This window comes from Alternaria hordeiaustralica (genome assembly GCF_023758085.1).
Source record: "Alternaria hordeiaustralica strain BMP 2776 chromosome Unknown scaffold_1, whole genome shotgun sequence".
NCBI lineage: Eukaryota > Fungi > Ascomycota > Dothideomycetes > Pleosporales > Pleosporaceae > Alternaria > Alternaria hordeiaustralica.
The window spans coordinates 3,521,104-3,547,907 of NW_026056773.1; the positions used below are offsets into that span (position 1 = coordinate 3,521,104).

General features: G+C 44.4%; 8 protein-coding genes across 8 annotated transcripts; 4 read left to right on the forward strand and 4 right to left on the reverse strand.

The window, feature by feature from the left end:
• Nucleotides 1-71: 71 nt before the first annotated feature.
• On the reverse strand, nt 72-1,555 carry J4E84_001135 (uncharacterized protein; the record flags this gene model as incomplete). Its single annotated transcript, XM_049383769.1, has 2 exons — nt 72-713; nt 764-1,555. 2 exons carry the CDS (start codon nt 1,553-1,555, stop codon nt 72-74), a joined length of 1,434 nt encoding a protein of 477 aa, XP_049249287.1.
• A 762-nt stretch (nt 1,556-2,317) lies between these two features.
• Nucleotides 2,318-3,056, forward strand: J4E84_001136 (uncharacterized protein; the record flags this gene model as incomplete). The annotated part of the gene is made up of 2 exons (XM_049383770.1): nt 2,318-2,644; nt 2,715-3,056. The coding sequence occupies 2 exons, from the start codon at nt 2,318-2,320 to the stop codon at nt 3,054-3,056; spliced, it is 669 nt and encodes a 222-aa protein (XP_049249288.1).
• A 438-nt stretch (nt 3,057-3,494) lies between these two features.
• On the reverse strand, nt 3,495-5,325 carry J4E84_001137 (uncharacterized protein; the record flags this gene model as incomplete). Its single annotated transcript, XM_049383771.1, has 2 exons — nt 3,495-4,052; nt 4,108-5,325. 2 exons carry the CDS (start codon nt 5,323-5,325, stop codon nt 3,495-3,497), a joined length of 1,776 nt encoding a protein of 591 aa, XP_049249289.1.
• Nucleotides 5,326-7,492: 2,167 nt separating this feature from the next.
• On the forward strand, nt 7,493-8,548 carry J4E84_001138 (uncharacterized protein; the record flags this gene model as incomplete). The annotated part of the gene is made up of 2 exons (XM_049383772.1): nt 7,493-7,634; nt 7,683-8,548. The coding sequence occupies 2 exons, from the start codon at nt 7,493-7,495 to the stop codon at nt 8,546-8,548; spliced, it is 1,008 nt and encodes a 335-aa protein (XP_049249290.1).
• Nucleotides 8,549-9,006: 458 nt separating this feature from the next.
• J4E84_001139 (uncharacterized protein) lies at nt 9,007-10,674 on the reverse strand (the record flags this gene model as incomplete). Its single annotated transcript, XM_049383773.1, has 1 exon — nt 9,007-10,674. One exon carries the CDS (start codon nt 10,672-10,674, stop codon nt 9,007-9,009), a length of 1,668 nt encoding a protein of 555 aa, XP_049249291.1.
• A 683-nt stretch (nt 10,675-11,357) lies between these two features.
• Nucleotides 11,358-12,583, forward strand: J4E84_001140 (uncharacterized protein; the record flags this gene model as incomplete). Its single annotated transcript, XM_049383774.1, has 3 exons — nt 11,358-11,523; nt 11,695-12,262; nt 12,313-12,583. The coding sequence occupies 3 exons, from the start codon at nt 11,358-11,360 to the stop codon at nt 12,581-12,583; spliced, it is 1,005 nt and encodes a 334-aa protein (XP_049249292.1).
• A 694-nt stretch (nt 12,584-13,277) lies between these two features.
• On the reverse strand, nt 13,278-14,530 carry J4E84_001141 (uncharacterized protein; the record flags this gene model as incomplete). The annotated part of the gene is made up of 3 exons (XM_049383775.1): nt 13,278-13,739; nt 13,792-14,170; nt 14,232-14,530. 3 exons carry the CDS (start codon nt 14,528-14,530, stop codon nt 13,278-13,280), a joined length of 1,140 nt encoding a protein of 379 aa, XP_049249293.1.
• A 1,018-nt stretch (nt 14,531-15,548) lies between these two features.
• On the forward strand, nt 15,549-18,435 carry J4E84_001142 (uncharacterized protein; the record flags this gene model as incomplete). Its single annotated transcript, XM_049383776.1, has 2 exons — nt 15,549-15,696; nt 15,767-18,435. 2 exons carry the CDS (start codon nt 15,549-15,551, stop codon nt 18,433-18,435), a joined length of 2,817 nt encoding a protein of 938 aa, XP_049249294.1.
• Nucleotides 18,436-26,804: the final 8,369 nt, after the last annotated feature.

The window sequence follows — 26,804 nt, forward strand, 5'->3', positions numbered from 1 at the left end:
TATGGTTGTTTCGAAGCGTCGGCCAAAGTGTTGAAGGTGCTGTACCGCCGGAGTAGCTGGGCTTTCGAGTCCTAGTCGAGATCGTCGGCGCTGGTTTCTGTTGCTTTTGGCGCTGCGGCTGCGGCGGGCGCTGGGATTTGGCCGTAGAAGTCTAGTTTGCCCTCGCTCTGGAGGACACCCATACGGTCGTACAGTGAGCGAGCTCGAACATACGGGTCCAGCTTCCAGTAGTTCTGCCTCAGCTGTTCGGCAATGCTATCCCTTTCTTTCCTCTTCTCGTCCGCTGGCGCACCCTCACCGGTGTGTACCCACTCCAGCACGGAAGTCTCGTAATTGTCGACGATCTGTTGCCTCTCGCTTTGCAGCTCCTGCTTTGGCTTCTCTTCGGCCATCTTGTCGTTCTCACCTGGCACGGGCTCTGGGAACTTGTACTCCCACTTCTCCTCTCCACCTAGTTCAGTTGGAATCTGCGACTTTGGGATGTAGTTGCTGAGATCGTCGATCGTCTTTGCAAAGTGCACCTTGCCGGCAACGACGGGGTCCAACCAGCCTTTGACGATACTCCACACAGCGTTGAAGACCCAGGGCGCTCGGTAGACGAGAACGGTGCCAAGCGATTCGGGGTAGTTGGCCTCGAAGCACTTGATCATGAACTTTACCGGCGTGTAGTCCATGTTGGCCATGGAGAAGTCGGTCATATCGAAGACGATAGTCTGTATTCGGTTAATCATTGCACACAATCCGGAGAAGAGAATAGACTTACGGCTGTGTCAATCGGAGGCCTCAACAGCATGCGTGCGGTCTCAATAGTGTAGACGGTGAATCTTTCCAGACTTTCCTCCGTCTGCTCGCCGGCTTTGTGTAACCTCGCGCGAACAAAACACATCGGCCTTCCTTCAATGTCCAATCCGTGTAGATAGCTCTTGCCCATGCGCAGCTGTGTCAGGAAGTCCTCCGCGTTCTTCTTTGTCTTAGCATCGTCGCTGGTAGTTTGCGCAGCGGCGAGCTCTCCGTTCTTCATGATGTCGTCGTCGACATGCATCTCGTTCAACCTCCACTGCATGGTAGAGATCATCATGACTAGCGCCTTCTCCACGTCCCATTTCCGTGCGCGGAGGAATCGGAGAAGGAGAGCATCGGGGTGGTCGTGCTTGACCATCATCCAGAAGGTCCTTCGCAGCTCCTCTGGGGGAATGTTGGCGATCGCTGCCTTGAACTCTGCGGTCTGGCCGAACTTGTCGTCATCGGCGGATATCGACAGCCTGCTAATGTCTGACGGGGTCGAGCCTGTCGAAGCAGTCGACGCCTTGTCGTCTGCGCCCTTCTCGCCCTTATTCCTCTTGAACACGTTCAATCGGCTCTTCTTCTTGTCCTTCTTGCCGTCCGCTGCCGCCTCACTTGTGGTCGGTGATGCGACCTCATCGACCGTGCTCGCAGCTTCCGACCCCGCTTCCACGCCGAAAACCTTCATAACGATCCCCCATAGCTCGCGCAGCTTCTTGTCTTCTTCGGGTGTGAGGGTTCCCGGTCGCCCGGCGGGGGTGTTTGGTGCCATGACGAGGTAAGAGTCTGTGAGGTCTGCGGTGTTGAAATGAGTCGGGGTGGATTTCCTGGCTGTCTTGGGCTCTGAAGAGCTCTGTACGAAGGGGACGAGTAGCACGCCGCCAATTGCAATGCCAGCGACTATTCCTACAGTCCACAGGTTGAGTCCGCTTGTCTTGTGAGGTGCCGGTGCCGTGCTTCGCCGACTGTGATGTAGTAGGTTTGCGCGTGTGACCGGATTCGTAGAGCTATAGGGGGCAGGTGGGGCGCCGCGATGCTTTGGGTTATACACAGATAGTGGACGCTTGGGTGTAGAGGTGTGCAGAAGTCGTCCTAGGGGCTGTGCGCGAGGCAACATGGAAAAGTGTCAGGTCGCTGAGCTGAGCCTCGTTATGGCAACTGCTCGCGTCTGCTTAGTGTGACGTCGGCAGAGCTTTCCGGATACGTCGGACGAATATGTAGCCGCGATCTACGTACAGAATGCAGCAGCGGGACGCCTTAGAGCAAGCTGCGGGCAAGTGCGTCTTGTGATAGTTTGCTGAACACAAAGCATCCGGAGACATACAGAGAGGCGTACTTTTGGAAGCAAGAACAATGGCATCATCGACCAATTGGTCTTAGCGCGATTGCCCTGCGTGTGGGGTACTGTTTACTTCGTATCAAGCTCCCGAACTAGGACCGCGTTTCAAGATCTCAGAGGCGTCACAGTACCAGACTGCAATTGCGCGACTGTGCTACCAGATTTACAAGGAGATACATCTACCACCGTGCAAACATGGCGTCCACAACACCCACAACAACACCCTCGTACCGGCGCACACGCAGCAAATCACCACGATCACGTCCGACCACGCCCCTCCGCCCGTCTTCCCGCTCCTCATTACGCGACTCATCCCAACGCGGTCGCGCTGCTTCGGCATCTGGCAACGCGCTTGAAGGCTTACAGGATGGATTCGCCGAGTTGAGCGACGCCATGGCAGACCTTGAGCAAAACTTCTTGCAATTGCAACTTATGCACGAGAGCCTGGCACGTTTCTCAGAGAGTTTTGCGGGGTTTCTGTATGGAATGAACATGAATGCTTTCTGCGTAGACTTCCCGGAGGTGAGTGATGGGAGACTGAAGAGAAGATACAGAGGAGAGAGAACGCGGGATGGTACTGACTCGTCACTAGGCTCCTGTTCCAGAATCCTTCAAGCGCCCACAGAACCAACCTGACCAAGGTGCCGCAAACCTGAATCGCTCTCAAGGCCCAGAAGATATGGAAGCCACGTTCTTAACGACCGACACTTCATTCGTCGACAACCCGCCGAGTAGCAAAATCCACTCCAAATTCCAGAACCCACAAACGCCAGCACCGGCTACGAGAACAAGTGGCGTACCTAGAGGAAGAGGGGGAATACCACGAGCAGGCGGACGGGGTGGTATACCTACACGCGGCGGTGCACCTAGAGGAACCAGGGGTGGTACAGGCATAGCAAGAGGTGTCGCTGGACGTGGTCGCGGAGCACGTTGAGAACGTCGGACAAATCTATGGTGATGTCTCGCTGAGTACAATTTTCATGGCAATGAGGAAGCTTGTTCTATGAATGTTCTATTATCCCACATCGTGTAGGGGTTGCATGGCTACATTGCTAACTGTGGTGCAACCTAGTATTAACTTCCAGAGTCACCATCCGTCTATTACTACCATGATCCCTTCGTCCTAAGAAGCTCATTAATCCAAGATGACCTTCATTACCACCGGTCTAGAAAAAAACAGGTATTAGGTGCAGCTATCCACGCTGTCGTCTTCCTTAAGAAAGGGGTATACTGCGACCAAACCCATTAAACCAAAAAAATAAAGCGTCAAAGTCATAAAGAGGAAATATAGGGTATCAAGTGGAAGTTCCACTTCCTAGATAAGAAAATCGTGACCGGTCGATCGATCAAGGGTATCTCGTAAAAATGTCGCCTACGCCAATACTCCAGCAAGACCCTTTGCGTACTGGCTGCTGCTCTCCTTGCGTAGAGCCCATCCCTTGATAGCGATCACTACAGTCGTCCAAGCCATGAGCAGCGCGGTAAGGCCCATGACAACCGTGAAGATGAACATAGCGTCGAGGTTGTACGATTCCAGAGCTGCGACCGTGTCCTTGTTGCTGACCATGAAGGTGATACCACCCGATATCAGACAAAATGCGGTGACGATTTCCGTAGGCGGCCGGGATGGCAGAAACGAAGTCGGCGGTGAGATGTATAGGGTGATGTAGGTAAGACCGCGGGCAAGAGCAAAGGCCATGAACATGCTGCCCCATTGGGTATGGATCATAGTCGAGACCATTGAGCTCTGATGATGAGAGCTCATCATCTTGCCGAGTAACATAATGATTAGGGCCGGGAGTGGGTTCATCGAAAAGCGATATTGGCTAGGCTGCTTCCAGGACTCGTTTTGTAGCGAGCTTGCTTGAGAGGCAACGACTCCGCTGTTAAGAAGGTCGCGTACCTTAGTCGATTCGATGCACATTCCCAACTAGGAAGAATGTCAGCGATATTACACAGAAAAGGAAGGAGCGACCTTTACTCACCAAACCACCACCAAAGAACATCACCGAAATCGAAACATGTTCCAGATCTTGTGCAGTCCATGCATCGCCCCACGCAGCCAGGTGTTCGAGGAAGACGTTTGTGCAGCCGTATAGCCAGATGACGAAGGATTCGGTAAACTCTGCCGACGGTAGTGCCGCTCTCCGACGACCGACGACTTCCTTCGGTGGCTTCACGTTCCAGGCCCATCCGAAATCTGCAAATGCACCCATCCATCGACCCAAGGTAAGGAAGCCGTATAGAAAGAAGATCCCTCCTTTTACTGTGTGCGCCAGGACGTTGAAAACCGCTCCTCCTCTTCCGATGCCGCCGTAGACGATGGCGCCACTTACAATCGCCGCGAAACCCTGTACCAAGATTGTGCGCTCGATGGCAACGTAGAGGAAGCGAATTGCCTTGAGTGTCCGACCAACTGCGAAGCGCGCCACGCTGCGAGAGAAGAAATTGTCCACCGAGGTGTTGCGAAGGAAGCCGCGCTTCTCGTCGTCGCTGTCGTCGTCGTTACCGAAAGAGTCGTCGTCATGTGTGGATCTTCGAAGAGGGGGAGCGAATTGCTGGTTCTCAGACTCCACGCTGGGGGACTGAGAGGGATCATACAGAGAAGCCGAGTTCCGCTCTGTGCCCTGCCCCGAATCCCCTGACCATCGCGACGGCGCGACAGCCTCTTCGTCGTGTACGCGCTCGTATCTGAGCATATTGGCGGTCGTCATTGGCTCCGCAAATTCGTCCGCTTTCGAGTGAAACTCTGACCTACCAGCGTAGGCCTGGATCAGAGCCACGAACACCCATGCCGAAGCGATCCAGGTGATGGCCCATCCCATCTTGCTGTGTGCATTTCCTGCGTACATCTCCGGTGTCTTGTGGTCGTATACGAGGCCGAGTACGAGCGCGAACGCATTGGTGGCGAGGAAGATCATTTGCGAGGGGAGAGTATATCTTGAGCGAGCGATGCTAAACATGACTGCGATTGGCAAGATGACAATCCAGGCCAGGATCTCAAGCCCTATGTGCCAGTACATAAGCGAAGCATGCTCCGATAAACTCCAAAAACCTTCAAAGCCATTGTCTTGCGGTTGCGCCTTCGGCATATCATGTGCGCTCATGTCCATTTCCTTGCTATCGCCATGCGCAGCTGCCAACGGTAAGAGCCCGATTAGCAGCGCCGCGGTGGCTATCGTCAAACTCCTGCGATCCGGCATGTATGTTGTGTTCAGAGAAGGATTAGAGTTGTTCAGGTGAAATGTATTGCGCAAAGCTCAGACAACTGAAATAGCAAGACGCAGACCAGTCGTATGAATGGCTACAGTACTTCAGGATGCGCTGTCAAAGCAACAAGAAGATGAGGGATTCAAGGGAGACAGCAGATGTAACAGGAAGAAATGTTTCAATGCATGTGGCCGCCAGCGCCATGGGCCTAGCTCGCATCTATATTGTTTCCGGAAGTTTCGGAACAAGAAGTTTGAGCAAGTCATTGCGACAAGAGTTTGTCAGCTGCGAAACCCATCCGATCGCATGGCATTCTTCGTTGGCTGTGACGTCGGATGTGATTGTCAGGCGCGGCGTGGGTCCGGGCAAGCACGGACAGAGGGCCATTCCGTCAGCCACCGCTAATGGGATTTTGCGAGCAATCCACCCGGCAAAGTTCGCCATGTTAGTCTTAAGGTTGTGGCTGCATCTATCTCATCATGACATTGAAACCTACGGCGACTTTGGCCTGACAATTGAAACGGCCTCGTCGCCTTTGACTTCGTCGCAGACTCAGTGAGTGTGTCACGCCATGCCTGCGACAAGGCGGATATACAAGCGCCTGCATCGGATTCCGGTGACAACGACCATCCGTCTCGGCCTCCCACACTCGACTTGCGCTCGAATCGAAGATTCACATGCGATCTTCACCACCCTGTCTAGGGTACGTCGGAAGCTAAGACCGCGCGCCTGTCATATCCCAGTTTTCCTTCGCGATTTTGCAAAAATTCAACCACCGCTATCTCCAGGCTTTGTCCGAGCTACACACTCACGAAAGACATCATTGGTGCTTACATCAACCATAGTCACCTGCGCCATGTCTCTAATCCACTCAAGCTTTGTTTTCTCTTGGCAATGCACGCTAGAGGCGGATATAATCCCACGCGCAGACCGCAAGATGATCAAGCTCCGATTTCCATGTGTTTTGCTGGCATCCGGCCAGTCCCGGGCTGACACACCTGTGGCTCAATGTGACAGAAACTTGACGAGAAGACATCATGCCATGGTGCCTCAACCCGAAGGTTCAAGATTGTTTCGCAACTAGATAAGGTTCTAGAGCCGCAAAACTCGTTTCGGAGTATTTATCCGCATATTCAAGATCGCCTCACTTCCATTCTGACGCAACATTACAATCAAGAAATGTCGACGTTGAAGGCAGCACTGGGCTCTGCGACCCCGGCTTTGACTCAGACCTCCAAGTTTCTGCCTAGCGCTCGAAATACTCAATAAGCGCACTTGATGCAAATCTGTCACCGATCCTACGAGGTGTAAATCGCGAACATGCGAAAGATGTGGGGCCAGCGGGCATCCATTCGCTTGGACCTCGCAACTATACCTTCTTCGACAGCGATTCTTCATCATCTGATACTGAACGCCAAGTGTCTGACATATCTTTACATACAGTACATCCGGACTTTCGGAAAGCGTAGAACCGACATCGCTGTTTGTTATTGCCGAGGAGGAGACATTACCATGCATGCTGCAATTCGGGTCATACGATCCATCGACCGGGAGAGGACGACAGCCATGGCATGATGTGTATGGCTTGTATTGACGCGTGTCAGTCACTTGAGACTTATGCCCTTCATCAGTATCATCGCCGATGGCTTATATGAAGTCCCCCAATACCTACCTCGATATCTTCATGCGATTTACGTCTGTTGATCTGGTCATGCATGCATTCTGATATGCTCGGGGACGACACCTAGATGCTGCCATAAGACTTACGCTCACGCCCTGTGCAACGAGATATCGCTCTGTATAGCATGACTGGGCACGCATACTGCAGAGCTATTATCATGCAGTCTGCTGGACGTAGTGCCAACCAGCAGAACGAACTGTTGGGCGCGTCAACCAATCAATGATATCCTACGACTCTCGCTAAGCTTTATGGTTCTTGAAATTCACAAATATATTGAGTATCAAACTTGCGAGCTTCAAGAACGCCTGGCTGCTGTGTGGTCTCGCTCATGCCATCGTGATGGGCTTGGCGCCAAGTTTCCGAATAGTCCACGTGACCGCGCGGCGGCTGGAAACATCGACGTGCGCGACCCATCGAGAACCTCGCGCGCAACAGACCCCGACTACCTTCACCCCAGCAAAACACGCTCCACACTAAACATGCTTGATATTGAGGACTTTGACGCGGTATATCGCAATCTCCACTACAACGATGGCCTTGTTCAAGAGATTCAATCATACCGGACTGCGCTCGGCGGGCGCACCTTCTTCGAACGGCTGCTGACACTCCTAAACATCAAGGGCAAGTCGCGCACACTGTTGGGCCTCTTTAAATGCTAACTGGAAATAGGAAGCAAGATGTACCCGCCCAAAAGCTCACAACAGCTTCAAGAGCTCCATCAGCGCATAACCTCCTCCAACACCACACTACACAATAAGCACTGTCTTGTATTCTACCTACTCAAAGATTTATCGGCGCAACACCACGAAGCGACAGAGCTAGCTGAATCGTTCGCGAAAGACGTACATCTCGAGAAGCGATTCTGGACATTCGTTGAAGGACTCTGGTTCCTCGACCACCTCCAATTCGCGACCGCCGTCGGACACCTTACATACCCCGGCATAATACCTACCTTCCCCGACGAGATCATGTACACCCTCTTGACGGGGCAGGATAAAGTGAGCAGCATGGGCATGGCAAGGGATCCGAAAGATGATATACTGGCGCTAGCATACTACAACTGCGTACGGCCGCCGCTGGAGGATCAGAAGACCAGGGACGAGTTCGCCAAATACCTTGCAGGTCGCAATGTCACGGAGATGTACCAGTGGATTCACAGCAGACCGGAGTACGAGCAGCGACCACTGCTAGAGATCCTTATCGAGCAGACGCTAGATCACCAACCTTGGTCTCAGGACCCCGAACACGAGATGTACACGCGAGATGCCAAGGCGTTTGAGCTAGCGGGATTGCCGTTCAGTGAAGACGAAGAAGAGTTCATCGAGAAGTTCCTGACTGAAGGCAGAGGCAGGACCTTCCAGAGCGCACAAGATCTGGTTATGATGCGCAGGATTGCCACAGGCAAGCTGAGTGATGTTGCGTCTGATATGGGCACACGCGGACGCAGGATTGATGGTGTGAACTGGGAAAGTTTGAAGGATGGTGTGAAGAGGGGGTTGGGGCCCAGGAAGCATGAGCAGACCTTCGCCGTCTAACACGAACAGTCTGCGGAAGAGATTTCTCATGTTACCTAGTATCTAATGCATAGCGAAGGCGTCTTGGTATAAATTCAACGCGGTGCTTTAGCCTGGCACACCTGTCTCTGATCGTCTCACCAATTGCTCAACAGGAAGCTACATCTCCCATTCACAGCGCCTCGCTCAGAACACTACTCAGTCATCACTCGTATGTCGTGTCCTTCGGTATTAACTACAGCGCCACGGCTGACCAGTGCTGTATCTTGAAGTCCGCGCTACTTGGCAGCTGAATCCCACTAGTGTTGGTGCTCAATACTCAGCGCATACATGGGAATCTACTCCTCATTGAGACTTTGATGTCATTTAAGATTATTGTTACATTGAAATCGTATGTGGTGACGCGGAAAGTACATCAGACAACACTATGGAGCAGAGGTCTAAAGGGAAAAGAAGACGATGCAAAAGCGAGCGCAACATCAATACACATATGAGCTCCTAGCTGATCTTGGCGTGTTCGCTCCACTTCCCATTGGGCTCGAGCCTGGACTCAAGCCACCTCTTCGCCTGTCAGCCCCGAAGAACCTTTCCAGCTCTTCCGCCGGCCCGAGTACATCCTGATAATAGCTACTTTCGATGCTCTTCTCCGCCATAACATCATTGTCTTGCAGTACATTAAGGCAGAAAAACACCATGTTTCCCAATAACATGTTGCTCCTCAACTCGACCTGCGATGCGACATCGTGAGCGCTGACCTCCTCGCCATCGTTGATGTACAAGCGTGTCTTATGGGTCGCCGTGTCAAGATCAATGTACGAAAATGGTGATTTGAGCGCTATCTCGGCGAGGACGAGTCCGATGCGGAAGATTTGGATGTGCTTGGAGAGATCGCGATCATCTCTCCTTTGGCGATTCATTTGGTAGCATTGGTTCAGGGTACGTGTTGTCATCGAGGAGCCAGGCGCTGCGGTCAGCATGCTAGCCCACTTCCCGTCCTTCGTTCTCCGCCAGCGTACATTCGAGCAGTCGAGGAACGACAACCATTGGCTTCCTATCAATCGGAAACAGCCTTGGGCGATGCCAGTCGCTATCGCATTTTGGTCTTGAGAGTATAGCGTTTGTGAGCCGAGGTAGGCGTTCTGATCGCGAATCACACTCGATAGGGCTTCCTTGTACTGCAAGTCAGAGAGAAGGTTTGTTGGTGGATTCTTGACCGTGAAGCCTGCTGATGTTGACAAAGGCGGTATCAGGTAGCAGTTATCCTGCGTCCTGTTCATGAGACTTGACACAGCAGTAGCGAAATTCTTCGGCACCAAAGCTGGTTCGTAGATAGCCTTAAGGGTCACAGGATGGACGATGATCTCATGGCTCGCCCCGTTCATGTTGAGCAAGAACGCGAAGTCGCGTTTATGAATGCGAGGGATGGATAAACCGAGATGTAGTCGATTGTTCTGGCTGGAGTCGCTGCATCGGTGTAATCGCTCAGCATCTTTTTGGGCGCGAACGGCGTCCAGAACCCTGCTCTGTATCGTATCCGTCCTTCCGTCTCCGACCTTGATTATCACTCGCCGTCCAGGGAGTCGCTTGACTTCCGAGAAGATCTCTGCGTGCTCTCGCTCGAGGTAAAAGTCGGTAAAACGTTCGAGCATGGTAAGCTTTTGGTATAATCGCCTGAGACGCTCTTCCAGATCGTTTGCTTTTCCAAAGACGCTCAACTCGAATCTGCGCGACCATGTGGTGTTGTGGCGAATTCTCCAAAGACACTCCTTGACCCGATCCTCGTTACTCAAGTGCTGAGTTTCTCCATAATATCCTCTTCTAGACTCGAAATTAAGGGCAAGGCCTCTGACTCGTTTGATGTCGCTCTTGATACTTCCGGTGATCACATTCACAGTACCGATTGTGGCCGTGATCCTTTCGTGCCCTTCTTTTCCAAACAAGATCCTGGTGTGAACATGGGGTCGATGCACTTGGATGTCATATTTCTGTTGCCAGCTGTCTAGAGATAGCTTCGCATAGTCAAGCCCTTCTTTGATGTCGAAGAGTCGTTCGGATAGTCGTCTCCATTGTCTGATTTCAAGGGCAAAGGTGTGTAGAGCCTGTCCTGCTGTATAGAGGCCAGAGATAACGCCAAGAACTTCAGCCATGGCTCGTCCAGCTGGAGTGTTGGGTCGAGTTGAAAATGCGGTTGAGATGTATCTTCTATGACGCTAAGGAGCAGTAAACTCGCGTGCGGCACAGTCGGGAAAACTTTGAGTCGTGTAACCGCAATAGCTACGGAGCGCAGGAACTGTATGGTGCAATTTCGTGTAAGATGTAGTGCGAGTCCAGGATATCAGCGCGGTCGGATGGGGGCTGGGCCATCTTTTAGAGGCGGCAGCCTGAAGTATTTTCGACATTAAATGGGCGGCCTCATGACCCACGAACTATTGCGGCTGAACAGATGCGAACATCAGCTCACCGGCATTGGTGTGGGGTATTGAGGTGACATTGGTCGGAATTGGCTCCATGCATAGCGGCACAGGGATGACGTTACCGTTTGGTGGTGCTCAGCCCCCAACGGCCCCCAAAGGCGTCTGAAGTCAGCTGCCTGATCAGGCAATTGGGTCGCACTGTTCATATGAGCGTGGCATTCCTACATCTTTTCATTTCTGTTGAGTTCTCGACCCCACTGACAAATTTCTCTTGACACTGGGCGCAGTACCAGACAGAACGTTCCATGCATACCACAGAGCAGGTTTCTTCGTTATACACACATGCCTGCCTTTGTTCGTACCACGTAAAAAGCTTTTGATCATCTCCGTTCCTCCATTAGTTGCGACTCCGTGCGATGGCGACCATTTCAACCGACTTCCTAGAAGTCGACGAACGTCATCGGAATCCCAGTCATACTCGATCGCGCTCAGGAGGCTACGTCGATACCATAGAAGAAAAGGCGAGATGGGATCGAAGGAGTCGCGAACAAGAAATGAAACGCTATCATGACAGTCGGCATGGTACAGCCTCATCTCCACGAATTTCTAACTCTCCTACAACGCCTGACCGACTCGGCGTCCCCGTCTTCGAAACTACTGGGAGGATGCGATCGAGTTCAGAAGCTGGTCAAAGGGACAGAAGGTCAGAACGACGGTACAACACTCAGGAGGTCCGGCCCAGCGCGATACCAGTTTCCGGCTACGACTTGACCAACGAGCCAGTCCTGCCAAGTCAACTACCTGTAAGGTACGAAGGCAAGCCGCAGCACCAGAAGAAACCAAGCATCAAAGTGGAAATCCACCAAGACAATCCTCCATTGCCCACAAGCGATCTGGCTTTTAGGGTGAAGCGAAGCCCGAGCGCTAGCCCAAGATCACCCACTGCACGGCCGGAACTTCAGTACCAATATGCGACGCTACAAAACAAACTGGACCAGATCAGTAGCACGTGTGCTCCATACATGGATGTTGAGGCTGCGGAACCTCAAGATCTCACGTTCGACAAGATAGTAGAACACACTAAAGCTTTTGCTTTCGATCTGCAAGTGTGGGCTCATCTTTCAAACCTCGAGGGTATGGCTACGGTGGATAAGCATAAGAGAGAAGTCGTGGACGCCGCATCGCGAAGCCTAGACCGACTGTTGTATCTGGTGGCAGAATTACACGACGCTTGCTTCAAGGCCAAGCCGAAGGATCTGAAGTTCAAAAAGCTTCCTGAGATCGACGACGAGACGTTATTCGAGGACGGAGATGACGACAGGTATGTGCTCTCGAGACGTCGACGGAAACTTCTCTGACTTAGAATATCAGCGGTGAACCAGACCCTACAGAAACCTTAAGCTTCATCATTCATTCAAGCCTAGACGGAATCGAGCTGCAAATCCAGAATCTGAAGAGATTGAGTCGAACATTGCAAGAGGTCACACCGGATGCAAAAGATGAGGTCGTGGCAGTCGCGAAGCTCGTAACGGAGACCGTGAAGTACTTCGGCTCGGAAGAGGCACTGCATCGCTATGGGATTAATGAGAAGATCTCTGGGAGGAGAGGTTTGGAAGAAGCAAGGTACACGAATTCGCATTAGCCGGGTGAAGTTCAGGAGTGTGATAAAGATGATGGAAGCCAAGTAGCGTTTCGTACAGGCTGATAATGAAATCGAGGTACATTTTGACGCGTCTCGTTAACGCGTCAAGTTGGTGATAAGGGATGGAAACGCGCACGCGTTGGTGTGGCTGCCGCCGCGAGCCGCCCTAGCGTCGGCTCCACGACTGGAAGCTTGGGGGCATGACGTAGCGCATCAACATCTAGACCAGTGTGCCAATGCAACCAAGGCAACTTGATTTGATGCGGAAAATGTTCTTAAGGTTCTTTCCAATTCTAGTTGCGCTGGTTAACGTGCGAAAGAGATCTCAGTCATGCTGGGATTCAATCTTGCGACATGCCGCTTATCCGCCCAGTTCTACGAGACCCGGCTCCACCGCTGACAGCGGAAACCATGAGCACGGTCTCGTATGGCCAAACACCCACGAATCCGACACCGCGTCGTCACTGCATCAAATCAAATAAACATTTATTCGTGGGAGTACTCGTCGCACATACAGTTTCAAAATAAGAGTATATTGTGGTCTTCTAAAGATGCAAAAGAGAACAGGATATTTACAGCGCAGCAAAAGGAATGACTGCGAAGCTCTGACGACATGCCAGAACCGAGAATGAAATGTGTGTCACCCCAGATGAGAAAGGCTCAAGCCATCACCACAAAAGGCTACAACTACCATCTACGAGCACTTGGTAACGCTGGGTACGTTGGAGCACTTGTCGTAGGTCTTGCCGCCAGTTACGGAAACATCTGTCCAGGTCCAGCCAGTGCAGGAGCCCTTTCCGCAGGTAACGACCACGTCGTAGCCACTGCTGGAGACATCACCAGTGACGTTGTCGAGCGTCAAACCGGTAATGGGAACGCCAGTGTCAGCGTCACCGTGGAGGTCACCACCGTCGTAGTTCTGTTCAATGAGGACGCCATACTTGGAGATCTCAGACAGGGTAATGTCTTCGTAGGTGACCTTGTTGATCTTGCCGGTCGTGCCAGCGCGAGCCTTAACGCGGACGCCGTTGACGGACTTGGTGATCTCGGAGTTCGAGAAGGTAACCGTATCGACCGTGTTGTCGTCACGACCACCGACAGAGCCGATGGAGAGACCGTGTCCACCAGAGCAGAGACCGTTCTTGAAGGTGATATCCTATCCGTATTGTTAGCGGGTGTCTTCATTTCAATGCCCAGGGGATACATACGGTACCAGAGTTCACGGCAACACAATCATCCTGGTTGTAGACCTTTGCACCGTCGATGATGACGTTGCTGCTCGAGCCAATGTCGAAACCATCCGTGTTGTGACCTTGCTCGTCCTTGTCGCCTTCCGAGGCATCGATGGTCATGTCGGTAATGGTGAGACCGTCACATCCGTTGATACTGACTACTTGAACAGGAGGGTTCTTGATGGTAATGCCAGTGATGGAGGAGTCGGTGAGCTTGTGTGCGGAGAAGAACTTGGGCTTCGTCTTTCCGCCGTTACCACCCTCACCGTCCCACCAGCGAGCGCCGTCACCATCGAGGACGGATCCCTCGGCACCCTTGACAGTGATTTTGGTTCCACGAATGTCAAGGAGAGGTCTGAGATTTGGTTCATGAAGTCAGTGCGTGTCTCATACATTTGTACTTGGATATTGCTTACCCTTTCCACTCTTTGTAGCCCCAGGTTGTGGTACCCTCGAAGATGACGGTGGTATCGTCAGCCAAGCTGGAAAGGTCCAGAGTAGTGCCTGAAGGAACAGCAACGTCCGAGAGGACCATGGTGGCACATGATGACTGCGACTTAGAAGCCTCAGCAGCTCCGTTCGAGCCCGAAAAGGTGCAGCTGGAGGCACGTTTCACGACTTCGGGCTTGGGTGCAGGAGTGATGGCCGGGGCTGGGGCTGCCACAGCGGACGCCGCCAGCGACGTGAAGAAGATACCAAGAGTCAAGGCGACCATTGTGAAAGATGATTGATTTGAAGAAAGGCTTAAAAGAGCGAGTGAAGTGCTTGGTTGCTTGGCCTACATGCTTGGTACGCCACACATATATACGAATTCCTAGTAATGATACACACGAGTGAATGACTTAGCCACCAACCAATTACTGATACATCGAATCTACACTTGACGGGATCATAATTTCCCGATTCAAGATTCTCCATACTAACAGATGAGGGATTGTTTCGAGATCCTCCACCAAGTGGGGAGAAAGAGGAAGAGATGAGAGGGACTTGTTCGCTCGAAGCAACGCTTGTTCAGTGCGTGGGTGTGGTCAGGGGATATTTGTTTCGGAAAATCCTCCAATGAATGGGACCCGCCCGATTTCCACTTTTCCAAGCCTGTCGTTCGAAGGTACCCTCGTGAACATGTCAATGCATAGCCAGAGTTGCGTGACAAGCCTCGGAAAGAACGGAAACTAAAAGGCTTGACTCTGCTCCAGCCCACTTCGGCGCAGTGGTGTGGGAAAGCTCTCTTCCATCGTGTGAAGTAGCGTGCCGGAAATGGCTAGTACGTCCACCAGCCATAGATTGGGAATCTGCGTTATTCCCAGCCACCTCACGATGTCTCCTGACAACACCTATGGGCGTTTACTAAACACCAGCAAAGGATGCAAAGTACATGTCATGTTCCTCCATGACGTGCATATACTTCCTCCCTTCCCGTTGTGGTAACCTTCCCGCTGGCGCAAGCTTCCTTCACGCGCCCTCGGCATCTCGGGCAAATGACGTTCCACCCGCCTCCGCAAACGCCACACATCTGGGGTCGCTAGTACCTTGCATATTACCCCGCTGAGCATTTCTTCCATGGCAAACATTATACCGTCAATGAGATCGTTCCGCGACGCGCAGGTCCGGATGGCGATCTTTGGCCGCGGCTGAAGTCCACGGGCTAGTTGCACGCGAGATCGAGAGCTATGTCGTAGAGCAAAAGTCGCGTCGCGTCTCATTGACTTTTCTTCATCACCGAGGAAGTCAAGATGCGGTTCTTTCATCTGTTTGCTGTCGCGATCTCGCTGTTCTTTGGTGTATTGGCGACCGATAATGGCCTGCAAACGGATGTGGAGTGGGATAATGGGTCGCTCATGGTTAATGGCGAGCGCGTCATGATCATGAGTGGAGAATTCCGTACGTTGATGATTTGAGATGAATGAAGCGTAAATGAGATGAGTGCTAACCCAACTTTCGCATCTGCCAGACTATGCTCGCCTCCCAGTACCTGAGCTATGGCTCGACGTCTTCCAGAAGTTCAAGGCGAACGGCATGAACGCCGTTTCAATTTACTTCTTCTGGTCGTACCATTCGGCATCGAAAGGCGCATACGACTTCACAACACCGGGGAAAGATATCCAGCGCCTGTTTGATATGGCCAATGAAGCCGGACTTTACGTCATCGCACGACCAGGTCCATACTGTAACGCGGAGACAAATGGAGGTGGCTTCGCTCTGTGGACCAGCGACGGAAGTGGTGGCAAGTACAGAACTTCGGATGAGACATATAGACAAGCGTGGTCGGAATGGATAGCGGAAGTAGGCGAGATCATCGCAAAGAACCAGATCACCAACGGCGGACCTGTCATCCTAGCGCAAGTCGAAAACGAACTGCAACAAACCCGTTACGAAGCCAACAACACACTGGTCATCTACATGGAACAGTTGAAGTCCGCCTTTAAAGACGCAGGCATCGTCGTACCCTTGTCACACAACGAAAAGGGCTTCAGGTCGAAGAGTTGGTCCACTGACTACAACAATGTTGGCGGCGCGATCAACGTTTACGGTCTGGATAGTTACCCTGGCGGCATGAGCTGCACAAACCTCGACACTGGATTCAACCTACCCAGGACTTACTACCAGTGGTTTCAGGAGGTCTCACCTACTCAGCCAGAGTATCTGCCCGAATTCGAAGGTGGATGGTTTCAGCCATGGGGTGGCTACTTCTTCGACCAGTGTTTGGCTGAGCAGAGCCCGGAGTTTGCAGATGTATTCTACAAGGGCTTGATCGGACAGCGAGCTAGCCTTCTGAACTTGTACATGGCATACGGCGGCACGAACTGGGGCCATTCTGCAGCTCCTGTTGTGTACACTAGCTACGACTACGACGCGCCGCTACGCGAGACACGAGAAGTACGCGACAAGTTCAAGCAGTACAAACTCCTTGCACTATTCACCCGTGTCAGCAAGGGCCTTCACAACACGTTTATGGAGAACAACGGCACCGCAAACGCGGTCGACAACTCCGCAATCTGGACTTGGCAGCTCAAAAGCCGCGATACGGAGGGGAGATTCTACCTTGCCGAGAACAACAACACTCGTACCCGCGCTGTTACCGATTTCTCGATAACGATCAAGACATCGGAGGGCGATGTCGAGATCCCGAGCATGCAGCTTGCGGGCCGTCAGAGTCGATGGGTAGTCACGGACTACGCTGTGGGTGACGAAACGCTGCTCTACTCGTCAGCCGAGATTGCTACCTATGGCCTGTTTGATCGGCCCGTCCTCGTACTCTACACCCGCGAAGGCCAGACAGGAGAGTTCGCATTCAAATCACAGGGTAACGTAACGTTCAAGGCATACGGTGCGGAGTCAGACCTTGCGAGTAAGCCGGCCAATGGCACCTACTCAAGCTTCTCGTACACCCAAAGCAAGGGTGCGACAGTCGTTGAGTTCTCCAACGGCGTTCTTGCTTATATGCTTGATATACCGACTGCATGGACCTTCTTTGCGCCATCAACGACAGATGACCCCAACGTCACACCCGACCACCAGATCTTCGTGCTCGGGCCATATCTCGTCCGCTCTGCCAGTGCATCAGGCGGCACAGTTTCCGTTGTTGGCGACAATGCAAATGCGACGACTATCGAGGTATACGCCGGTTCTGATGCGGAAACGATATCCTGGAATGGAAAGGAGCTCGCTACAACGAAGACCCCCTATGGTTCTCTTACTGCTGAGATCGAAGGAACTGCTGACCGCAAGATTACTCTTCCAGAGCTCTCAGACTTTAAGGCTGCTGGATCTTCGCCTGAGATACAACCTTCGTACGACGACAGCAGCTGGGTCGTCGCCAACAAGAACACCACTCTGAGCCCAGTCAAACCACTCACTCTCCCTGTACTCTTCAGCAGTGACTACAAGTACTACACTGGCGCCAAGATCTACCGCGGATACTTCTCCGACAAACCCGCATCATCACTCAACATCACAGTCCAAGGTGGTATAGCGGCTGGATGGGGGGCTTGGCTTAACGGTCAATCGATTGGTTACCATCCCGGTAACGCGTCGCTTACTTCAACAACAGCCTTGCTGTCATTCAAGAACGTTACATTGAAGGACGAAGGAAATGTCTTGACAGTGATAACCGACTACACTGGTCACGACCAGACCTCCACAGGCCCCGCAGGCGCCGAAAACCCTCGCGGTATACTAGGTGCCCAACTCCTCGGTGGAAACAACACGAACATCTCGTTCGACCAATGGAAGATCCAAGGTAACGCAGGTGGAGAGCGCAATATCGACCCAGTCAGAGGACCTATGAACGAAGGCGGCCTATACGGCGAACGCCTCGGCTGGCACCTCCCCGGCTTTGACACATCTTCCTGGGAAGATGCCAGTCCCACCGCCGACGGTATCCAAGGCGCCGGCATTCGTTGGTTCACCACCACTTTCTCTCTCTCCGTCGATTCCGATCTCGATGTCCCAATTGGCATTGAACTCGGCGCTCCAAAAGGTACCATCGCACGCATGCTCCTCTTCGTCAACGGATACCAGTACGGCAAATACGTTCCCCACATCGGACCTCAGACTCGCTATCCCATTCCTCCGGGTATTCTGAACATGAGGGGGGAGAATGTATTGAGTGTCACGTGATCATGGAAGGAAGGTGTACTTAGGGTCTCCTTCCACCTAGATAGCTCCTTAGCAAATACACACTTTATATAAATATACCTATACACCTAATAGCTAGTAGCTACTTATTATAATAATTCTACTATCTTTGTTATCTCTCTACAAGACCTTTAAACCTAGTATTACGCCTGCCTTCTACGCCTACAACATATAATAATAACTACTTCTAAGCCTTACGCTAGAGTTTATTACCTATATAATATCTCTATAGTAATAGTAGACTTAGGTTAAGCAACATAAGAATTACGTAATACTCTAGTATTAGCTATATAACGTAGTGCACCTAAATACCTTATTACTTCTAGCTAGCGAATAAGCGTTCTCTAACGCTAACTACTATACTAGAGTTAATCTAGCTTACGCACTACCTTAATAACTATACTAGAGAAACACTAATTCTAAACAAGCTTCTAAAGAATACCTAACGCTCTAAGCGTAATATATTAGAATTATTATAGTTTAGATTTTCTACACCTAACCTTACCTTTCTAATAAATTATAAATAATAACCTTTATTACTACCTAAGTTAGGCCTAAATTCTCTAAACGCTACACTCTTAATTGCCTAAACTACTATTTTAGCAAGTAGCCTCTCTAGAAAGGTAATTACTAGTAACTTTAACCTTTCTCTAAACGCTAGCCTAGCACTTATATATTACTACTAGTAGAAGGCACCTCTATTATGTATACTACTAGTATAAAAGCTTTTCTTCTACTTTCTTACTAGCTATTCTTCTTTATAATATACTTTTAATTAATAGTACTACTTTAATTTTATATAATACACTATACTATATATAGTTTTCTCTAGATATCTTAGTCTACTAATTATCTACCTATAATATCTTTCTTCTCTACTTACCTCTTCTAAGGTACTTCTACTACACTAACATATAGAACTAATAACGCTCTTATAAGTAGTAACTAGACTACACTTAACCTTAACTAGCCTAGTTCTATTAGACTACTAGCTCTTAGTAAAGACGCTGTTATTTACGTATATAACCTAGTTACTTACTTAAATAGCTATCTCTTCTACTTTATTATTACTACTAAAGTTTTGTAAGTTATACGTAGTATTATTAAAACCTTTAAAGTACCTACTCTATTTTGTAACTAACACTAAGTAAACGTAGTACTACCTAAAAAAAGTATCTAGTTTATCTCTAGTCTATAATATGCCTCTTTTAAAGCAAATAGTAAACTAGACTACCTTTCTACCTAGTTAGCTTACTCTAAAGAATAAAAGAAGGCTAACTATAACTTTACTAAAAAAGTCTCTACTTTTAAAGATATTACTAATACCTACTCTTAGAGCTAGTTATACACTAATTAGATCTCTACCTATATACTACCTACACTTATAGTCTCTAATAGACTATCTAACTAGTAGCCTCTATAAGTAGATACTTATTACAAAACGCCTTCTATTATTTCTAACGCTTATAGTAATACTTTACTAACTATTAAGCTATACTAGCTATATAACTAAGATATATAAGATTAGAGAGTAGCCTAGAAAAACGCGCCTTAGCTATCTACTTACGCACCTTTATAGCGCGCCTTCTAACTAACCTTATAAGTAGAAAGTTATACCTATTTATAAGTAACTAGCTACGCCTCTTTATACCTCTTAGTACGTATCTCTACTTAAGATTATTAACGCTAGTATAGCTAAGCTATATTAAACGCTTCTACTATAATTAAATACTACTCTACTAGTCTAGAATAGAACGTGCCTATATAACTACTAGTAAAGAAGGTTTATAAGCAGAGTAATAAGAAAAAGAATTTCTAGTAAAACTCTAAGCTTATACTATTAGACTATAAATAGCTATATAAGAATAATATTAAGATAGCGTAAGTTTCTTAAGATAACTATAATAGGTAATACTACTCTAACACTCTCTATCTCTAGCGCACAGAACCTTAGAAAAACCTAGTATTATCTACTAGCTTTATTATTAACCTACTTAACTAATAGTAGTCTAGCGCCTCTATACTAATAGGCTCTAATATAATATCTTTTAGGTAGCCTTAACTTTAGAGATAATAGCTAAGTTCTTACTAGGCTTTACAACACTACCTCTCTTATTACGTAAATAACTCTCTTAAAGACGTCTATATATACGCACTAGCTCTAGTTCTAAACTTTATAAGTTACTAGAATATATATACTACACTACTCTATTTAAGGTATAAGAACTTCTTAGTTACTAGAAGCGCTGCTACTATTAGCTCTCTCTACTAGCAATAAGAATCTATTAGCTAGATTAAGATTTAAGATATATTTACTAACTTTAAATAATATATAGTAGCTATACTTAGTTAATACGTATAACTCTAGTAGCTCTAGTAACTCTATAAACTCTAATATTACCTAGCTAAAGTGCATATTAATAATAACATCTCTACCTCTAGACTATATATAAGTAGAGAAAATAGCCTAGCGCTTTTATTCTACTTCTAGTAGTATAGAAGCGCTATCTATACTATTAAAGTTAGCCCTCTCTTCTAATATTACCTTCTATCTTAGTAGACCTAGAACCTTACTATATAAGCTAGTAAGAGATAGTATACTAATAATACTCTATTTCTATAAGTAAGTTAGTAGTAGTTTAGACTACGTACCTATTCTAGATATAGTATAAGTTAGTAAGCTCTTACGCTATAGAAAGCTAAGATAGCTAATAATAACACTATTATTAAAGCTATAGGCAGGTTTTTAAAGTTTTAGATAGATATAATTAGTTTCTTTTAGCTAGACATAAAATAAAATAACTACTTAGAGAATATTACTAATATAGCTAGTAAGACGCACTACTACTACGTATATAACTTTCTTAACGCTATAAAAACTATAATTACCTCTAGAATAATGCCTAAGTATATAGTTTAAAATAACCTATACTAGTGCTTTAAAGGTAATGCTTAACTCTAGTATTAATCTAACCTTAGTATAGATTACTACCTTAAGGTAATTAGTAGAGAAGGTATTAACTACTAGAAAGAGAAACTTAGTTTCTTTTGTATATAACCTACTAAAGTAATAAGTAAGTTATAGAAGTAAATATATACTATAAAGAATATAGTAGTAGGCTACTTACTAGTAAAATAGTACCTTAAAGTAAAGCAGCTATACTAGAATACTAGATATAGCTACTATAATAAGAACTAGTACGTTATCTACGCTTAGAACTTACTTAACTTTTACATCTACGCTTTTCTTTTATAACTAACTACAACTACGTTCTTAGATAAGTTTCTTACTATAATAGAGAAATAAAAATATACACTTATTAATATTTTTAAGACTAAACTCTCTTCTAGTAAGTATAACTCTTAGCGCTTTAATAGTAGGTTAGATAACTAAGGTAGTAATAACTCTATAAACGCAAATTATAGTTACTATAAACGCTTATATAGTAGTTACCTACTAAGAAACTCTAACTACTAGAGTAGTAATTATAGCTGTAGTAATCTTAATACGTAATAGTTAAACGCTAATAGAAGTAATAGCTACTCTAATAGTAATAACTAAGTAAACGCGTCTGCATTGCAGCTATAGCAAAATAACTCTTTCTACTCTAGTAACTAATATAATAACTAAGAGAGTTTTAACTATAATCTACTATTAAGAAACTAATAGGCTAGTAATAGAACTTAGTTATATAGTAGAATGTAGAGAGCTTATTATAACTATCTATTTACTAATAATAAACCTAGCTTTATAATTAAGAATAATATACTAACTAACTATACTTCTAATTTCTATAAATAGTCTATAATTCTATTATATTCTAATACTAAAGAATTACTCTTTTATTCTTATAATAATCTTAAGTATAAGAATAGTAATAATTTTAATTCTAACGTATAGGCTAGCTAGAATAAGAACTATAAACCTTCTAAATAACTCTCTTAACTAATTAAAGCCTTTAAGAAAGAAGATAAGAATAAAGAGAAAGGTAGAACATCTTTTATTAGAATAGTTACCTAAGGTATATTAAGAAAGCTACGTTAAGAGTTATACTAGATTTATTACTATAACTATAAGAAGCGTTTCTCTTCTAATAACTAGCTTTATAAGTATATTAGAGTATGTTACGTCTACGCTTCTATCTATATAATAGTTGTGCTTAACTCTAATAAAGTTAATAACCTAAAGGCTAAAGCCTAGTTAAGCTACTAGCTAGATAAGGCTACTATTACAAAGTCTATACGCATTATTAAGTTAACTGCGCCTCTACTAGTTAATAGAATAATATTTATAAGAAATTAGTATAAGCTTAAACTTACTATTAAAGTAGTAAGAGACAGAATAAACCTTATAATTTACTCTAATACTAGAGCTATAATTACTTTTATAGATAAGAACTTTATATAAGATAACTTTCTAAGCGTAAAGTAGAAAAGCCTAGAAAAGCTAGTCTAATATATAGGTACTAGACTAGAAAGCTTTATAATATGTTAGATTGCATACATTACTCTCTACGTACTATTAATAACTAACTCTAGTAAACGCGTCTTCTTACTCTAGAGAATCTATACTTATATTATACCTTAGCTTAGCTCTAATATTCTTTTAAAAATAGACACTCTTATTTTATAAGAAGTTATTATTAATATTAGTAGTAGAATAATAAGGTAGCTACTTTGCAAGAGAGTAGTAGCTCTAATTATAGTTAAATCTAAGAATAGCGCTATTTATAAGTTACGTAAGCTTACGTTATATAGCATAGTAGTTATTCTTCTAAACTTAGTAATAAAAGTAAAAGTTACCTCTTTATAGCTATTATTACCTAATTTTAACTATATTCTCTAAGTTAATAAAGAGCTTCTCTATCTAGCTAGGCTATACGTAATACTTCTAAACGCTTAAAATATAGAAGCTATTATACGCAATAATATAAGAAATCTAGTTAAGGTTTAGTAGTACGCCTCTTTTAGTTTAGCTATTCTACTTAAAGTAGATAGAGTTTTTAGCCTTAGCCTAGAAAATTACTTACTTATAGCTATACTAGACTTTAAGAACATAGTAGAGTCTAAAACTAAGATAGCCTCTAGTATTACTATTTATAGAGATCTAGCAAAAGTAGTAGCACTACTTACTATAGCTAATAGTTACTCTAATATCTAGATTAACTAAGAAACTATTACCTAGATTTCTAATAACTAGATAATACTAATACACTTAAAAGATAGATAGTAGAAACTTAATCTACTATTAAAGATCTATTCTGTAGAACTAGAAGACTAGAAAATTATTAATAAGACTTTTAATAAGCTTACTAGCTACGCTAAGATATAATAAGCTGTCTAGATAGATATCTTTCTAATTTCTGTTTTTATTATTAAGTAATAAATTTTAGAGTTTAAGAATAGTATTAAGTAGATTAGAAAGAAAGAGAGACCTATTCTTAATATATATAAGATTAACTACTAGATTATAAAGAACTATTACCTACTTACTACTTAGAAGAATATACTAAGCTAGGTTTACAGCGCTTAATATATTACTATAGTAGATAGCCTTAGCTATTTCTACTAATTTAAGGTTTACAAAAAGAATTATTATAAGTTTACTATAAATACCTACTATAGTGCTAAAGTGCTTAACGTGTACGTAATAGATTTCTATAATTCTATTACCTACGTATAACGTATTAGTAATAATATACTCTATAATATAACTAACTTTATAAAGCCTTATATAGATAATTTTATTATCTATTCTAAAACCTTTTAGAAGTATCTTAACTATACTAATACCTTTTTTTACTAGATAAACAAATACTATATTACTCTTACACTAAAGAAGTGTTTTATTAGCTACCTAACTATAAAACTACTTAGGTAATACGTTAACACTTTTAGCGTTACTTTAATAGATAAATGTATATACGCACTTTATAACTTAGCTTTTCTCTAGTATATAAAGAATATAAAGAAGTATATAAACGCTATTAGTTTTCTTAATAACTAGATATCTTACCTTACTTAAATTATAAAACCTCTTATAGCTCTTAAGACTAAACTACTTTACTTTACTCTAAAGAAAAAGAGTAAAGAGAGAGTAATTACTACTACTACAGCTACTATTCTAGTAGATAGTTCTATTAGGCTTACTTTTAACCTTATCTAATTACTATAGTACTCTATTATTAAGCTTATTTATTAGAATTACTTAAGAATATTATATATTAACGTTAACTCTTCTAAAGAGTATAGCTTTACGTTAATAGCCTACTATATAGTTAGTAATCTAGAACCTATTATAATTAACTTTAAAGTGCCTTAAGAATATAATAATAATAAGTCTTTACTAACTAAATAGCTAAAACGTTTAGTAAATTTTATAAGAGCTTTAGTGCAGCCTGTACTTTTTTTTTTAAAATGTCTTTCTAGCTCTAAGTAATGTTATTACCTAACTAAGCTTAAAATAGCTAGCCTTTATTAGACTATTTAAAAGCTTAGCTATATAATCTAAATAGCGCTAAAAGTGTACGTGTTTATAGACTATACTATAGTAATAGTAATTATCTATTAGCGCTGTCTTACTATAATAGAAAGTCTTAAGAGCCTAAACCTCTAACTTACTAAAGCCTTACTATACTTATAGTAGTATAAGCTTAATATTAGATACTGCTTTAGTAGACTATATCTTATACCTAACACGTTATTAAGGCTTGCTTCTAGATTAGTGCTAGAAACTAACTATTAAACTAATACTCTTAAAGATATTATATACGTCTTCTATACACTAATTATTAAAATAAGTAATAACTTTAAGAACTATTTAAAAGTAGCTTACTTAGTAGACGTATTATAGAAACGTATTCTTTACGTAGTAACTAGCGTATAATAAGACTATAAGAACCTATTACGCTTTATGCGTAGTTTATAATTTCTATATAAGAATAGCTTAATCTACTACTAGAATTAAGTAGATAGAATAGAGTAACTATATATTTCTAAAGCTCTTACTATAGAGATCTTCTATTAAGTATATAACGCTTTCTATTATTAAGGTTTTAATTAAATATATACTAGGCTAAGAACTTTCTTTTTTATAAGAAAGCTTACTAAGAATCTTAAACTATACCTCTAATACTATTTATTTTATAAAGTTACTTAAATAGTATATTACTAACTATATAGCTTACTTAAACCTATTAACTAAAGCGCTTATCTATTTAAAGTAGTCTACATAGACATTGTAATCTATCTACTAGAAACTAGTAAGAGATATAACGCTTTCTTAAGTAAGACCTATTATACTTCTAAAATAATTAATATTATACCTAGTAAAGATACGTAGATAAGCGCTTAATAGTTAGTAGTAGTTACTTAGGCTAATTATTTAAGTAATTAGAGCGTATAAGGCACTATTATTAGTAATAGAGATTCTAAGTTTATTAAGAGATTTATAAGCTACTAGCATAAAATTATAGAGACTAAACTTACTACTACTATAGCTTACTATTCTAAGGCTAATAGTTAGTCTAAGTAAATAAATTAGACTATTATAATAGTAATTTACTTCTTTATTACTAAAAACTCTAAGAAAGACTAGACCTAAGCAATTATATATATTTAATTTATAATAAATATAAGTAAGAACTTCTCTACTAGCTACACGCCTTATAAGTACTTTATAGGTTTTAATCTCTTATAAAAGATTAATATTTATAACGCTAAGGTAACTCTTATATATTAAGACTTTAAGTTACTTTAGTTATAATACTAGAAATAAGTAGAGAAAGCTCTTAACTTTATAAAGGTTGCATAAAAAAATTACTATAATAGGTTATACTAGCCTATAGACCTTAAACCTAGTAACTACGCAGTACTTATTTTTTATTATAGCTATTAGATAAAGAGTAACCTTTCTAGAAAGATAGAACTCTAATAATACAAACTACTCTAAGTACTTAAGAAGATTAGAAAAAACGCTTTCTATATTAAGCGCCTTTCTAGTTCTAAGATCTATAACGTTGTAAACGCAGTATAGCTTAAACTATACTATATATAGAATTAAGATCTATAGAAACGCTCTTTTCTATAGCTCTAAGAAGTTAGTATATCTTAAGAATAAGAGCTTAAACCTATTAAGCGCATTCTTAAATACTATATTAATAATATTACTAGCTAATATAAGTATTTTATATAATAGAAAGACTACTTAGCTACGCATAATAGCTAGTTAATAATAACTTAGCTTTATAATACTAGTAAATTAAGAAAAGACTATAATACTAAGTTTCTCTTTACTAAGTAGAAAGTCTATAAATAAAACTATATATAAAGTTAGTAAGCACGTAAAACTA